General features: G+C 40.2%; 1 protein-coding gene across 4 annotated transcripts in view; it reads left to right on the top strand.

Moving 5' to 3' along the window:
• The window catches only part of C2H3orf85 (chromosome 2 C3orf85 homolog), a 31,188-nt gene extending 20,121 nt beyond the window's left edge, over nt 1–11,067 (top strand). For 2 of the 4 annotated variants that reach the window (XM_054551128.2, XM_054551129.2), the window contains exons 4-5: nt 7,917–8,050; nt 9,469–10,908. In XM_054551128.2, coding sequence (XP_054407103.1) covers nt 7,917–8,050; nt 9,469–9,558 — 224 coding nt within the window. In that variant the 3' untranslated portion in view covers nt 9,559–10,908. Of the gene's footprint in view, nt 1–7,916; nt 8,051–9,468 lie in introns of all 4 variants that reach the window. The other 2 variants (XM_054551127.2, XR_008523425.2) reach the window with 2 other exon arrangements.
• Nucleotides 11,068–16,727: the final 5,660 nt, after the last annotated feature.

Here is a 16,727-nt window from a genome sequence, read left to right as displayed (position 1 = left end):
AGGGGACGGAATTTATTGGACGAAAAGGAAAACGGTAAAACAACACAGCAAAGTGGGAGAAGGGTTCCTGTTAACAGGCCCTCATCTCACAGATTGAATCCCAGGTTCCTACACAGGAACAGGAAGGGCCAGGCCAGGCCCCTCCCCTCTGCAAACAGCCTGAGCTTCCGTGGGTCCACCCCTTCTCCCAGTGACCAGGCTGGTCGGAGGTTCTCCTGGGACCCCTTTATACTTGGTTGTCTCAATGTCGTTGCTTATGACTAGATACATTGAGCAGTCTGGGTGCTGTAGAAAAACTGTTTTCCTACACATATGGCATCATGTGTCATATGTGTATGGAGATGGCGATCCCATCAACACATGTAGGCAATGACCCAGAAAGAGTCACTATTGAATCAAATACAATGCTGCCTTTCATGAATTATGAATTTCCATGTCTACAAGATTAAAAGTAATAAAAGAACCACCAGCTCCAAAAACATGTCCAAGGAAATTATGTGGCCATACGAGTGAGTGCCAACATTGTGTATGTGTGTTAAGAGCAGGTTAGAACAGATTTAAGTTAAACCCAAGTGACACCACTTCCTGTTTACTTTTCAAAATACTCAACATGTCAGCAATTGTAATACCAGTAAAGTGGAAGTTACTGAGTTAAAAGGTCAGTTAGAAAGCATCCTGTTAGACCTTTGTTTTTTGTTGTTGTTGTTCGTTTGTTTTGTTTTTGTTTTTGTTTTTTGAGACGGAGTCTCTCTCTGTCGCCCAGACTGGAGTGGAGTGGTGCAATCTCAGCTCACTGCAACCTCCACCTCCCAGGTTCAAGCGATTCTCCTGGCTCAGCCTCCTGAGTAGCTGGGATTACAGGCGTGCACCACCATGCCTGGCTAATTTTTGTATTTTTAATAGAGACAGGGTTTCACCATGTTGCCCATTCTGGCCTCAAACTCCTGACCTCAGGTGATCCACCCACCTCGGCTTCCCAGAGTGCTGGGATTACAGGTGTGAGCCACCCTCCCGGCCCCTGTTAGACGTCTGAACAGGACACTAGGATATGAGAGCCGGTCAGCAGTTCAGCACCCCTCTCAATTTTTTCCAGTTTCCTTTCATCCTCTTTGCCTTCTGTTGTGTTACTTCTTTATCTGCCCTGTGGCTTTTCACCTTTTGTCTTTTGTAAACCCCCTTCATTTTTCTCTCTTTCTTTTGATTTTTTTTCTTGATTTCTCTCTCCATCTCTTTCCTTCTATTCTCCTCTTTTTCTTCTTCACATTTTTCTCTCATAACCCAAATTGCTTCTCTTCCATTATCTGTCTCTCTCTCTCCTTTTCTCACCAATTTTTATCCAAGTTCAAGCAAAGTGAGGGAATACATTCTACTAAACACAACTCTCCTGTCTTCCACTACACATTTTTGGGTCAGTGACCAAAGGTAATGGGGAAAGAAATAAAATAACTATGCCATTGTGTGTAAAAATTACTTACTTGGTGGGGCGTGGTGGCTCATGCCTGTAATCCTAGCACTTTGGAAGGCAGAGGCAGGCAGATCACTTGAGGTCAGGAGTTCAAGACCAGCCTGGCCAGCATGGCAAAACCCCATCTCTACTAAAAATACAAAAATTAGCCAGGCGTGGTGGTGCATGCCTGTAATCCCAGCTACTCGGGAGGCGGAGGCACAAAAATCACTTGAACCCCAGAGGTGGAGGTTGCAGTGAGCCAAGATCGTGCCACTGCACTCTAGTCTGGGCAACAAAGCAAGACTACATCTCAAAAAAAAAAATTACTTAACAAAGAGAATATTCAAGTTTTAGAAAATATGAACTTAAACATGAATATTTTAGTCTCTCACTAAATCATATAATTCCTCCTACATTTACAGAAATCTTTGAAATTTTTACACCATTACTAAGACATTTATATATCCTTTTCTCTAGATCCTCTTTTGTACTTTATTCATAGTGACCATTTATACTTTATTTCAGTACTTAATTTATGTGTGTCCATAATTTTCTGGGCAGTTATTTCATCTTTTCTTAAAAAATAAATATTTTAAAGGCAAGGACTGAGACTCAGCAGTTCAATAAAAATAGTAAACAATAAATATTATTATGTACTTATACTGAGGGCTAAGTGCTTTACTTTCACCATCCCATACGTAAATATCTTTGAACTTTAAGCAAGTCGGCACTGCTTACTCTCCATCTCTAGTACCAGGTATCAAGTAATACCCCAGATATCAGTATTACCTAGACCCTAAAGGAAATAGCTAGCAGTAGACCTCTCCTGTGGATCTGCCCAGATATTTTATGTCTTCTGACCCCACTGAATCTCATTGCATTTATTTCAAAAACATACAGACATTGAAGGTTACATGTGCGAAATAATTCGGTTGTGCCTATCTGGGAATGACAAGCTCCCACCAGAGTGCCCTGGCATGTGCTCTGGTTTTGTTTTTTTTTTCCCCTCCTTTTTTAGTGAGGCTTTGAGCAACAGACTATTGGGTTCTTTAAGCTACTCTTTCTTCACCTCCCTCCAACAAATAGCACCCTTCTTCTTTGTCCAGTTTTGATCAAGTTGAGAAATAAAGAAATATGATTATGGAAGGCAATCAATTTCCTTTATTCCTGAGAAGGGTTAATTTGGAAAATGTAGCTTAGTATAAGTACATAAAGGGCCTGATGACTGGACCCCCAAATTTGGCAAATTTATAACCAATTGCAGGTTGCAGAACCAGAACAGGAAGCATGCCCTAGGAGGGCAGTTTACTCTCAAGAGAAGAAGAAAGAGCTGAGCTGGACATGGTCAAGTTAAACTTCTTGGATTTACAAATTAACTGAGGCACTGCCCCTTCCCAGGAGCAGAGCACACATAGGGGTGAAGAGGGGCCTAGGCTTACCCTAAATGAGCTTCCTTTACATCAGGGAAAAGAGAAATCTGCCAGCAGACTCTGTCCTTTAATTCTGTATCTTATTTTACCTTAGGCTTTCTGATCTTTTAGATATACAGGTTCCTATCACAAGTATCATTTCAAGGTTATGTGTATAGGTTATAGAATATTGTCTTTTCCCCACCATTATGTTTAAAGAGTTTTTTTCAGCTTTCTGTGGGTGCTATTAACATAGAGACTTTCATTTCTAAAGATGCAGTTTTCATTATGCTCGTACTGCTCATTAGCCTGTGATGGGTATCCCCACTTTGTTCATAATATGAATACATTTTTATCTGTTTTGCTTTAATTATTGGGTAAGTCTACTTTGACCTCTCTTTCACTTATTTCTGACTGTCGCAGTCCTAAATTTTTCAGTAAGTTCCTTGAAAGTAGTAGGAACTGTGCCCACTTAGCATATTCTCTGTGCTTCCAATAACACGATACCATGCATAGAAAGTAGTTTTTGATTAATGACCTATTTGTTATTAATACATTCCACATCAAAATATTAGAGCTGTAAGAGACCTTAGTGGTTGTGTAATCCAGACTTGTTTCGCAGAACAAAAAATGGAAGTGCAGGAATAAGAAGTGGCTCAATGACCTAGCTGGTCACCGGCGAGGCCAAGAAAAGACTCTGGGTCTCTGATCTCCTTGGCTTGTGTAAGGAGAGCTGTGATCCCAAATAGTGTTTGCTTTATACTCGGAAGTGTTTGCCTTGTTTCTACTTTACAGAATTTTCTGCAGAGGATATTTGAGAAATGTTTAGACAAAACATTTAAAGATCCTATTAAAGCTGACTATGGTGTGGGTGAAAAAAGGGGCATGTGCAGGGAGTTGTAAATAAAGAGAGAAGGATATTTTTCATAGCTGATGATCATGAAGTTTAAGAAAGGCATTAACCTGGTTGATATTGCCTACATTTTTTTAAAAACACTCATTTAAAAATCAACAAAGCAATACAACTCAGGGTTCAGTTTTCAAACCCCAGCAATATTAGATAGGTTCACAAACACAAAACCCTGGTCTTGCTCTCACTAACTTTCAAGGTTGATCAGGCAGAATGAAAAAGGGAGGAGAAATTTCTCAAGCAGAGAGGATAATAGCCTGCCCTTCTATATTACTTGCACTTTTATTTCCAGCCCTGCCACTGACTTACTATATGACCTTGAGTGAGTCATTTCATCTCTGCATGTCAATTTTCTCAATTTGTAAAGTAGGATAATAAATACTACTTTCTGTCTCTCTCATGGGTGGTGTTATCATCATCATCAATTAAGATTTATTGGATGCCTGTCGGGCTTATAATGCTGAGGTAGGTGGTTTTTCCTAGGGAGGAGAAGGAGATTGTATCGGTAAAACATTTTCCATGAACAAAAAGGTAAAAGACTTACAAAAGACAGAATTATTAGAGCTTAAAATAGCTATGGTATATATTTTAAAGCATGCTTCTCTGCCAAGATTTATGCAATAGCATTTTTTTTCTTAGTGATTGTATAATGCACCAGGATGACTATGGTACAGAATTCTGGTTTTACTTTTAGATAATTCCAAGTAACACTATCTTAAGCAATTACTACAGATTCACTATATAGCTATAAATCATATCCTAAGCATCATTTACTTAGAGCTATTTATTGTTTATTGACGGAATTGGATCTATTTTGCACAGCCACTAATTTGACACTGTAACACACACCTTTTCTTCAAAGAGAATAATCAGAAATCTGAAAAGTGACCCATTAGTGCATTTCATCTAAAAGCAAAAAATCACAGCTGGTTAGTCCACACTGGTCAGCCCAAATGAATGTGGGTTCCTTCCTCCTGTCTTCCTCAAATCAATCCTGTTTTCCCATCCCACGTTCACCAGATTCAGGCCCTTCTTATCGCCCTCATCTGTACTATTGAATAGCCTCTGATCTCGTGTCCCTCACTCTTCTCTTCCTTTTACTATCTGTCCTTACACCACTGACAAAAGGATCTTTCAGAGTAAATCTGTGAATGAATAAATAAAATGTGGTATATATACATATATATTAAATACATAAAGTATTACTCAGTCTTTAAAAAGGCATGAAATAGTGATGTCACAATGTGGAAGAACTTTGATGGTATTATGCTATGTGAAATAAGCCAGACGGAAAAGAACAAATACTCTATGATTCCACTTACATGTGGTGCCTAGAACAAGCAAATTCATAGGAAAAGAAAGTAGAATAGTAGTTACCAGGGATTGGGGAGGGGTTAATGGGGAGTTGTTTAAAGAGTAAGAGTTTCTGTTTGAGACAATGAAATAGTCCTGGAGATGGATAGTGGTGATGGTTACAAAACACTGTAAATGTACTTAATACCACTGAATTGTACACTCAGAACTGGTTCAAGTGGTATGTCTTATGTTATGTATATTTTACCATAATACAAACAATTTTTTAAAAAAGTAAATCTGGTCCTTCCTATCATTTTCTTATTCAGAAATGATTATTAATTATTTAGAGTAAACCCCAAACTCCTTGGTATGACAGTTAAAATCATTCAGAATCGAGCTCCAACTTACCTTTCCAGTGTTATCTCTGACCACATCTACACCACAACCCTACCTTTCAATCATATTGGTAAAATTAAAGTCACCAACCCCGAATCTTCCTTTGCTCCTCCATTCTTTAACTCTCCAGTCTCCTTCAGCCTAGAATACATGCGCTTTGTTTCCACTCCCTTCATCCTCATTGTCGAAGTGTAACAAATCTTTGAAGCCCAACTCAAAACAAATTTCTCTGTGAGGTGTCCATGACAGTATCAAAATTGCTCCAACTGTGGATGGTCTGATCACAATATGTCTTCTTATAATTATATATGAACTCTGACTATAATGTGAATTCTTTAATGGTAAGAGTTATTTGTTGTCTATCTTTGCATGCAGTAGTGATTAGCAAGAGTTATTTTTGTTTATCTTCCATGCAATGATGATAATCAGAGCAAGGACTAGGGTGAGAGAAGTGAGGAACTTATGGTACAAAATTTGTATGACCCTGAAAGTGAGTTCCTTTTATCCTAGGTGTCTCACTTGCCTCAACTTAGTCTTAAACCTTGTGATTAGCTATTTACCTTGACATCAGTAAGTGTGTATAATGCATTCTATAAGTTATCTACTACTGCATAACTAGTTTTTCCAAACCTTAACAGCTTAAAACAACTAACATATTATTGCAGTTGCAGGGTCATGAATTTGGGAGTGGCTTAGCTCAGTGCTTGTGGCTCTGGATTTATTGATGATGCAGTAAAGATGTCAATGGGGGCTACAGTCATCTGAAGGCTTGACTGGAGCAAAAACATCAGGTTCCCAGATGGCTCGTTTACCTGGCTATTAGTGGGAGGCATCATTTCCTTGTCATGTGGTCTTCTCCCTCAGGGCTGCTTGAGTGCCCTCACAACATGGCAGCTGACTTTTCTTAGAGCAAGTGGTCCAAAAAAGGGGCAAGGCAGAAGCTGTAATGTCTTTTATATCCTAGCCACAAAAATTGCACACAGTCATTCCACAGTAGCTTATGGTTACGTACATCAGCCCTATTAAATAAAAGAGGGGACTACTATACAAGAATATGAATAACAAGAAGTAGTAATTTTTGGGAGCCACCTTAAAAGATGGTTTCCACAAACTTGCTGGTTGGATAATACTAAATTTGATTAGCTAGCAGCAGAACAGTATTAATTCTGGCATCTGTCACTAATATCTCCTAAGTTTAAATGTTAACTAATATTTTTTTTTATATAAAACTCTTCTATCTAGCCAACTCTGACTATTGTTTTAAAATAGTGAAACACATCATTCCTCTGGCTTAAGTTTTTTTAAAAATGTTTCCCCTTCTCCCATCTTGCTAAATCCAATTTTTCCTTCAAGGAGCAGGTGAAACAACTTCCTTGACCGTGAAAACGCCTACTTGTACCCCAGTGTCTTAGTGCTCAATAACATCTTCTCCTAAATTCCTTTAGTGCAATCAAATCTTGTGTTGCCTCATTTTGTCTTTTATCTTTGACCCTGGATCCCAAATAAACAGAAAGCCCCATAGAGGGGAATTTTTATACCGTATAGCTTGCTATAACCCAGGTTTATACAGAAGGTTGGTCCACAGAGGACTGCTAATAATGAGGTTAAGTGCCTAATGTAACATTACTCACAATTAGATGTTGTAATAAATGCTTCTTTATCACAATGAACAAATTGTATTGTTGTCACCTATAGGTCAGGAGAAAATGTGTTCTTCCTTTGTATTGATTCAAGTAATAATTCTGAACGCAATTGTGTTTTACTTGAGAATGAAAATACAACACAGATTGTTAAAATCTCAAGATCTTTAAAAAGTCTGGATTTTTAAAAATTATCATCTCTTTTTTCTTCTTAATCCTGGAGTAGGAAGGAGTTGCAAAATACAAGGTGGTTCGATTTGATGGTGAATTGATCAATGCCAACAATTTAAACAACAGTGTCAGGTTTGGGAGCAGCCTAGTTCAAACAGAAAGATCAGTTCTGTTTTGGAGGGCTAGGAAAGCAAGAATAAAATTGTTGACTGCCTAGTTTGAGCCAGATAGTTTATAGTCATCAATTTATCCAGTCCTTACAGCAAGTGTGTGTGCATTATTATACCCCTTAACATGCAAGAAAACTAAAGTGCGAAGAAATCACTTTCCCCGAAAAGTGATAGGGCTGGAATTTGAATCCAGGTGTGGAGGCCCCCATGCATGTATGGAAGCTCTGCTATCCTGCTCCATCCACCACATAGCACTGGCTTTCAAGGTGAACTAAACACAGGTCAAATTGAGTGGTTAGCATACAGTGGTGACAAAGGGCCAAGGAGTAGCTGTCTCACTCAGAGCTTAGCTTTTCCAGAGTTTCCTCCTCAGGCCCCCAGCCTACCAAAGATCACAGCTGGGTCTCTTGAAGAGGAAACATTGAGATGTAAACTATTGCTCTAAAAGATGCTGTGCTCTTGGACTCTAAATTGCAGGAGCATTGGGAGCGCCATTTTTGTTGGAGGACCCTGCAAACCAGTTCCTACGTCTCAAAAGACATGTAAATTTGCAGGATTACTGGGACCCAGATCACAGTTCAGATGTGTGGGGAAACACACTGGCTAAGCAGGTATTTGTATTAGAAACAAATGGTCCTTCACCATTTATCTTTTTAAATAGTCATTGCATTAGCTGACCACTAATTAACACATGACTAGCCTAGCCCTGATTTTTCCTCTCTAGACACTCTGAACTATATCTGCTTTTTCTTCCCCATGAAGTGGTTTTTGCCTGGTAAACTCTGCCTCTTGCTTAAAGACTAGACTCAAATGTCCCTCTGAAGCCTTTCCCTTCTTCTCAGGGCAACATTTGTCTTTCCTTCTCTCCCTTTTTGCTTGCTCTTTCACAAGTAAATAGCTCTCAAAATGCCAATTGGAATTACTTGTTTTGTGTACCCAACCTACCTACCTAGACTATAAAGGTAGGGTCTGTATCTTATCCTTCAAGGTAATTATTCTCGGGAACTGGCAAAATGATTGTTATATAGTCAAAGCTTAATAAATTATTACATGTATGTGTAGATTGATGAATAGATAGTGGTCGGACTTTAGTTCACTTTCAGTTGTTCAGTAGCTAAATATCCCCTGTGATAATTATTCAAGGCTTTAATGTTGTTCCTCCTTTTGCTTGCCTTTTGTACATTTTCCTATTCATTTGCATTCTCGCTGCAAAAGAAACAAAGAAGAAACTTGCATTGGCCTTTTTTATTCTATGTTTGCTTTTCTGATAGAAGACGACATTAAAACTCCAGGCCAAATGAAATTGCTGAATTATCTGAGGATTTCAATTATTCATGATCTCCCACTTACAATGCAGCAAGTTAGGAAACAAAGTTGTATAATGAATGAATTAATTCCTTCACTTATTTTTTCTTTCTTTCCACATATCTCAGGATCTGATTATTATCAGGCATGAGGATTGTATAAAGTCATAAAAAGTTGAATGTCCTTGTTTTCATGGGGCCTTGATCCTGTCCTTACTCCACATGACTGGGTCTTAACCGGTCTACCAGGATCTGCTTGTTTTGCACTTGCTGATGAAAACTACTAACTGAATAATGCATCTAGTTTTATGGCTGTTTTTGTCCAATAGGCATTATTTAGCATTATTAAAACAAGACATTTGTTTATTTGGTCAATTAAGTAATTAAGTAGGCTGGTAGACTGTGTCTTCTTTATAGAATGTTGACATTTTCAGGTACACTCCTGCCTCTACTTGTAGACCAGATTTGTACCAACTGACAGACACTATGTAATGTAGCAAGACTCTGCTACATTGGTTTATACTGTGGCCCCGCAAATACTGTAAAATATCTGAGTACTGAAATAAACAGATAATTAAAAGTATGAAAACCAAAGTCTATTTGGTATAATTCTTCCATTATATTTTTCTCATCTTTTAGGAATATCTGTATGATAATCAGAATAACTGATGCAAGATGTGTTCTACACACTCAGAGATCATGACTTGTGTTTCCTTTTCTTGCAGGCTCATGAAACATGGATTGCTTTGAAAACAACAGCACAGTATTATTTGGATATGAATACCTTCACCTTTGACATGTCTACTGCCCAGTAAATATGTTTTCCTGGTTAAAGCAGGAGGATGAAGATGGCACAAGTTGGAATGGCATTGTGCCCAAACCATGGGTTTTAGAGATCTGAGGGTATATCCATGCTGTTTACTACATTATTTATTATGTCTGTCTCAAAGTTGTTGAAAAGAGTAGTTATGAAAACCCATGTAGAAACTTGGAATAAGACATTCTCAATAAATGGTAGTTCTCAAAAAAAGAACTAAAAAAAAAAAAAGGCTGTAGTAATAACATTTACCAAAAAGATGGCATTTATGGGAAAAGGAAAGCAAAAACAAAAACAAAAACAAAGTAGTTTCATTAAACCACCCTGTTCATAGCTTTTACTATCTATTGCCTCTTCTTTGAGAGAGTTTTTTAATTCAAAGAAGGACAGGGAGCTCTCAAATGGAGCTGATCCTCTTCTCTCTTCTTCAGTGCTTGTCAACCTTCTTAAGTCAGTCTATTTTAAAACCATGATTTTGAAACGTTTTTCATCAAAGGTGTACTGCTGAGTGGAGAATACAGCCTTAACTTAATATAACAAGTAGATAGTGGCTAGGAACTCAATGGAAGTCATTCACTTGTAAGTGCAAACTTCTTCGAAGTTTTGTAAAATTTTTGTAAGCTTTGCATTCTGTTCCACAATTTATTGATGTTTGCTTTAATGTGAAATAACGGTTTTGACTCACCGACCAGGCACATTTTATAATTTTTTCAAAAAAAACTGAAAAATTGGCCATAGGGAAAAGTGGACTGCATTTATCCTATAACTTTCCTAATATTCATGGATTACCACCTCAGTCTGAGAAGCACTGAGATGATATAACTAATTGCCAAGATTGCCCCCAAAATCACAGGTAAATGGAATTTTTGTCTTCAGAAGTCTATTTATCTCCATTCTCTATTCTCTATTTTAGTTGTTCTCTTGAACAATTTATTTTTAACTTTTAAGGTAAATGGAAACATTTCCCTAAGACCTTAGTTGATCTTATGTGGTCTTAAAACAATCTTAAGCACTTTTTGAGTGGCAAGTAAATCAGAAAAACCAAATGCCAAGAAGTTGACTGGAAGGACTTTGGCCTCAGCAATTTCTTCTCCAAAAGGACACTGACAGCTGCTCAGTATTCCACATTTCCCGTCCTGTGGCCTAGAGGTGTTTTCAGTGAGAAATTTAAGGCTAATTTATAACTTATTAAGTTAACTGCTATCCTTTTCTAATAAATGTGAACATAGATTTTTAAATTACATCCGAACAAACAAAACAAAGATGATGAATCATTTAGTTTTGCAGTGGGAAATAAGTTTGAGATTGTACATAAATATATCTTCAGTGTTTTAACAATAATATACATTTTACTAACACAAAGTTTCATTCTTTAATTATTTAATAAAAAATTGAGAATGCCTGTGTATTAGGGTTCTCCAGAGAAACAGAACCAATAGGATATGTATATATAGAGATGCTCCTCAACTTACGATGGAGTTACATCCCAATAAACCCGTCACACACTGAAAATATCATAAGTCAAAAGTGCATTTAATACACCTGACCTACCCAACCTCATAGCTTTGCCTAGCCCACTGATATGGTTTGGCTCTGTGTTCCCACCCAAATCTCATGTTAAATTGTAATTCCCATGGCCGTGCACGGTGGCTCACACCTGTAATCCCAGCACTTTGGGAGGCTGAGGCAGGCAGATCACCTGAGGTCGGGAGTTCGAGACCAGCCTGACCAACATGGAGAAACCCTGTGTCTACTAAAAATACAAAATTAGCTGGGCGTAGTGACACATGCCTGTAATCCCAGCTACTTGGGAGGCTGAGGCAGAAGAATTACTTGAACCTGGAAGGCAGAGGTAGCAGTGAGCCAAGATCGTGCCATTGCACTCCAGCCTGGGCAACAAGAGCGAAACTCCGTCTCAAAAAAAAAAAATTGTAATTCCCAGTGTTGGTGGCAGGGCCTGGTGGGAGGTGTGGTGATCATGGGGGTGGTTTCTAATGGTTTAGCATGATTTCCCTAGTGCTGTCTTGTGACAGAGTTCTCGCAAGACCTGCTTATTTAAAAGTACGTAGCATCTCCCCTTAGCTTGCTCTCTCCTGCCACCATGTGAAGATTTGCCTGCTTCCTCTTCACGCTTCTGCCATGATTGTAAGTTTCCTGAGAACTTCCCAGCCGTGCTTTCTGTACAGCCTGTGGAAGCGAGTCAATTAAAGCTCTTTTCTTTATAAATTATCCAGTCTCTTTATTGCAGTGTGAAAACACACTAAACATACTTAAACATACTCAGTACACTTACCTAGGCTTACAGTTGGGCAAAATCATCTGGCAACACAGTCTACTATAGAGTACTGTGTTTGTGTGGCTGATTGGGAGTCATGGCTGGCTGCTGCTACCCAGCATCAGGAGAGAGTGCTGTATCACATATTGCTAGCCTGGGAAAAGATCTAAATTCAAAGTATGGTTTCTACTGAATGTGTATCACTTTCGCACCATAATTAAGTTGAAAAATTGTAAGTTGAACCATAGTAAATAGAGGACTGACTGTAAAGAGAAAGAGATTTATTTTAGGGATTGGCTCATGTGATTATGGAGGCAGGCAAGTCCAAAGTCTTCAGGGTGGGCAGGCAGACTTTAGACCGGGGAAGAGCCCATGCTGCATTTAACACCCAACGCAGTCTGCTGGCAGAATTCCCTCTTCCTTACGATAGGTCAGTCCTTTGTTCCTTCCAAGACTTCAACTGATTAAATAAGGCTCATTCATATTATACAGGGTAATCTCCTTAACCCAAAGTCAACCAATTTAATGTAAATCTTATCCAAAAATACCCTCACAGAAGCATTCATTTAATATTTGACCATGTTTGTATATTCTACTGGAGGATTACAAACGTAAATACTGTGGTGACTCTGAATTCTTCTGAATCAGGTTTTCATTGTGAAGTTTAAAGGGAACTCTGCTGGTTTGCCTTCTTTACCTGCTTAATATAGAGGCCCACTATGTAACTGGAAATGACGGGTAAGGATAATCCTACTAAATCCAGACTCCCAGAGGCTTCTGTCCAAATTTGAGGCTCACTGGTCTGACTCTACACAAGCAATATTCTGCCTAAGCTTTCCTGCATTTTCTGTAGAACCAGTCAACATATATACCAAGGATCAGGCTGACCCTTTTTATGTCTTTTGGACATCCTACCCTCTAGAATTCCTGTAATGCTGATTCACATGCTTTCCCAGTGGACATTTCAATGCCATATTAGTCCGGGGAAACAATTCCAAGTCTTCCTTTGATGATATGAAAAGCATGGTGCTAATCTTGTTATGTATCCTATTCAACCACTTTTCAAAACCTTCGACTGATTAAGAAAGAGGAAGTAAACATTTATTGAGGTATATATTTTGCTGTGCACTAAACTAAACCGTTATACCCTTTATCTTATTGTATTATAACAATCTGATAAGGTAGTGTGTCCGGAATTGGTGGGTTCTTGGTCTCACTGACTTCAAGAATGAAGCCGTGGACCCTCATGGTGAGTGTTACAGCTCTTAAAGTGGCACGTCTGGAGTTTGTTCCTTCTGATGTTCGGATGCATTCGGAGTTTCTTCCTTCTGGTGGGTTCGTGGTCTTGCTGGCTCAGGAGTGAAGCTGCAGACCTTCGCAGTGAGTGTTACAGCTCATAAAGGCAGTGTGGACCCAAAGAGTGGGCAGCAGCAAGATTTATTGCAAAGAGCAAAAGAACAAAGCTTCTACAGTATGGAAGGGGACCCGAGTGGGTTGCCACTGCTGGCTGGGGCAGCCTGCTTTTATTCTCTTATCTGGCCCCACCCATGTCCTGCTGATTGGTAGAGCCGAGTGGTCTGTCTTGACAGGGCACTGATTGGTGCGTTTACAATCCCCTGAGCTAGACACAAAGGTTCTCCAGGTCCCCATCAGATTAGTTAGATACAGAGTATGGACACAAAGGTTCTCCAAGGCCCCACCAGAGTAGCTAGATACAGAGTGTCGATTGGTGCATTCACAAACCCTGAGCTAGACACATGGTGCTGATTGGTGTGTTTACAAACCTTGAGCTAGATACAGAGTGCCGATTGGTGTATTTACAATCCCTGAGCTAGACATAAAGGTTCTCCAAGGCCCCCACCAGAGTAGCCAGATACAGTGTCGATTGCTGCACTCACAAACCCTGAGCTAGACACAGGGTGCTGATTGGTGTGTTTACAAACCTTGAGCTAGATACAGAGTGCCAGTTGGTGTATTTACAATCCCTGAGCTAGACATAAAGGTTATCCACAGCCCCACCTACTCAGGAGCCCAGCTGTCTTCACCCAGTGGATCCCGCAAGGGGGCTGCAGGTGGAGCTGCTGCCAGTCCCGAGCCATGCGCCTGCACTCCTCAGCCCTTGGGTGGTCTATGGGACTGGGCGCCGTGGAGCAGGGGGTGGTGCTCCTCGGGTAGGCTCCCACGGCACAGGAGCCCACGGAGGGGGTGGGAGGCTCAGGCATGGCTGGCTGCAGGTCCCGAGCCCTGCCCGCGGGAAGGCAGCTAAGGCCTGGTGAGAAATCGAGCGCAGCGCCAGTGAGCTGGCACTGCTGGGGGACCCAGTACACCCTCCGCAGCCTCTGGCCCGGGTGCTAAGTCCCTCATTTCCCGGGCCAGCAGGGCCGGCAGGGCCGGCCGGCTGCTCAGAGTGCAGGCCACCAAGCCGACGCCCACCCAGAACTCCAGCTGGCCCACAAGAGCCACGCGCAGCCCCAGTTCCCACTCGCACCTCTCCCTCCACACCTCCCTGCAAGCTGAGGGAGCCAGCTCTGGCCTTGGCCAGCCCAGAAAGGGGCTCCCACAGTGCAGCGGTGGGCTGAAGGGCTCCTCAAGTGCCGCCAAAGTGGGAGCCCAGGCAGAGGAGGCGCCCAGAGCGAGCGAGGGCTGTGAGGGCTGCCAGCACGCTGTCACCTCTGAGTAGGTCCTACAGATCCCATTTTAGGGCGATTAAAATTAAGGCTTAAATTGTCTAGGTAGAGCTAACTAGAGGCAGCTCTGTGACAGCAATTAAGAATGTCTAGACTTCTGGCCAGGCACAGTGGCTCACTCCTGTAATCTCAGCATTTTCAGAGGCAAAGGTGGGTGGATCACTTGAGGCCAGGAGTTCGAGACCAGCGTGGCCAACATGGTGAAACCCCATCTCTGCTAAAAATACAAAAAAAAAAATGAGCCAGACATGGTGGACTGCACCCGTTAATGCCAGCTACTTGGGTGGCTGAGGCACGAGAATCGCTTGAACCTGGGAGGTGGTGGTTGCAGTGAGCTGAGATAGCACCACTGCTCTCCAACCTGGGCGACAGAGTGAGACTCTTTCTCAAAAAGAGATGTCTAGACTTCAATCATGGCTTCACTTTGGCTGGCTGTGGAGTCTTAGTGACACCTCTCTGTGCTCAGCTTCCTCTTTAGTAATATGGGAATAATTGGATCTACTTATTGTGAGGAATAAATAAGATGAGGTAGAACAGTGCCTGGCATGGAACTAAGCACTCAATAAAAGTTAGCTATTACTATTAGCTTTCCTAAGGTCACATAAGTCTATACTCTTTTTGGTTTTTCACATTGTACTCCAGAATTCTGTTATCCATAACTCAAAGCTCCCCCAAACCTGGCCTTTTTAAATTATTTCGTCTACTCCCCTCAAATACTCTTTCTACCTTGTATCATTTATTGATGCCTTTATCCACTCATTTAACAAACACGACTGCCATCTTTCCTTGGCCTAGGCATGGTGAAGGTATAAAGAGGACTGAGACACAGTTTCTTCTCCATAGAGCTTCGAATTTAGTAAGAGAGAAAAACATCCACTGCATTTATACAGAGGAAAGCTACATTGATTCAAGTTACAAATTTATATATACACAGAGGATAGACAACTTACTCAGCCTGGGAGATTCAGGGAAGGTTTCACTGAGGAGGTGGATTTAGATTTAGGTTTCAAAGAATGCAGAAGAGTAACATATGCATATGTAATTATAGCATATAAATTGCTATAATTACAACTTTTATTTATAGCAATTTATAGTACACTTACCTACATTCGTCACTATCACTGTTGTATAAAAGTATACCATTATCGGGAGGCTCAGGCAGGAGAATGGCATGAACTCAGGAGGTGGAGCTTGCAGTGAGCCGAGATCATGCTACTGCACTCCAGCCTGGGTGACAGGGTGAGACTCCATCTCAAAAAAAAAAAAAAAGTATACCATTATAGTATTGCAGTGCAGTTGGCCTTCCATATTGGTAGGTTCTGCATCCACCAATTCAACCAACTGTGTATCAAAAATATTTGAAAAAATGAACAATAAAAGATAAGAATAAGACAACTAAAAATAATACAAATGTTAAAACCCATACCCTATAACACCTATTTACATAGCATTTCCATTGTATTAGGTATTATAAGTAATCTAGAGATGATTTAAAGTATACAGGAGGATGTGCACGCCTTATATGCAAATGCTATGCCATTTTATATAAGGGACTTGAACATCTGCAGATTTTAGTGTCTGTGGCGGAGGTGGGGGTCCTGGAACCAATCCTCTGTGGATAGCAAGGAACGGTTTTAAGGTTAGTATTTAATTGAGATTTATATTTGCAACTCCAAAGATATCTAGGACAATGTTTGGTGTGCAGTAAGTGTTTGATGAATAAATGGGTACTGACGAGGATGCTGCCTATCAGGAAGTCATAGTCACAAGATTTTGCTCTTACCCTTTTATGTCAGTGACAGGACAAACAAATACGATATGGTGTAATTTATCCACATTGCTGTCCAGTGAGTCAATAAGATAACTGAATAAGAACTCAATAGTATTTTTTCACTTCTGCTTCTTCAGTTTCATCCACACAGCAGAGCCAGTCTCAAAAGATATCCATTTTTGTGCCAATTCATTATAATTTAAATAGAATAACTAATGGATGAGAACCACTGTACACATAACAAATTAAAAATGAAGGTATTTATTTTCCTGTATGGATTTTACTTATTCCATTTACTTTCCTCAGATTGATCTCAAATATCTCAGGCAATTGAATCAGGCAGAAAAAATATGTATCTCACACTGTTATCTTCAATAACAGTGGCAGTCTGAATGAATTTTGTTGAAAGTAATTTAGCATTGACTGGTTAAATA

Source organism: Pongo abelii, chromosome 2, assembly GCF_028885655.2.
Source record: "Pongo abelii isolate AG06213 chromosome 2, NHGRI_mPonAbe1-v2.0_pri, whole genome shotgun sequence".
Classification (NCBI taxonomy): Eukaryota; Metazoa; Chordata; class Mammalia; order Primates; family Hominidae; genus Pongo; species Pongo abelii.
This window is presented reverse-complemented; position numbering and strand designations above follow the sequence as displayed.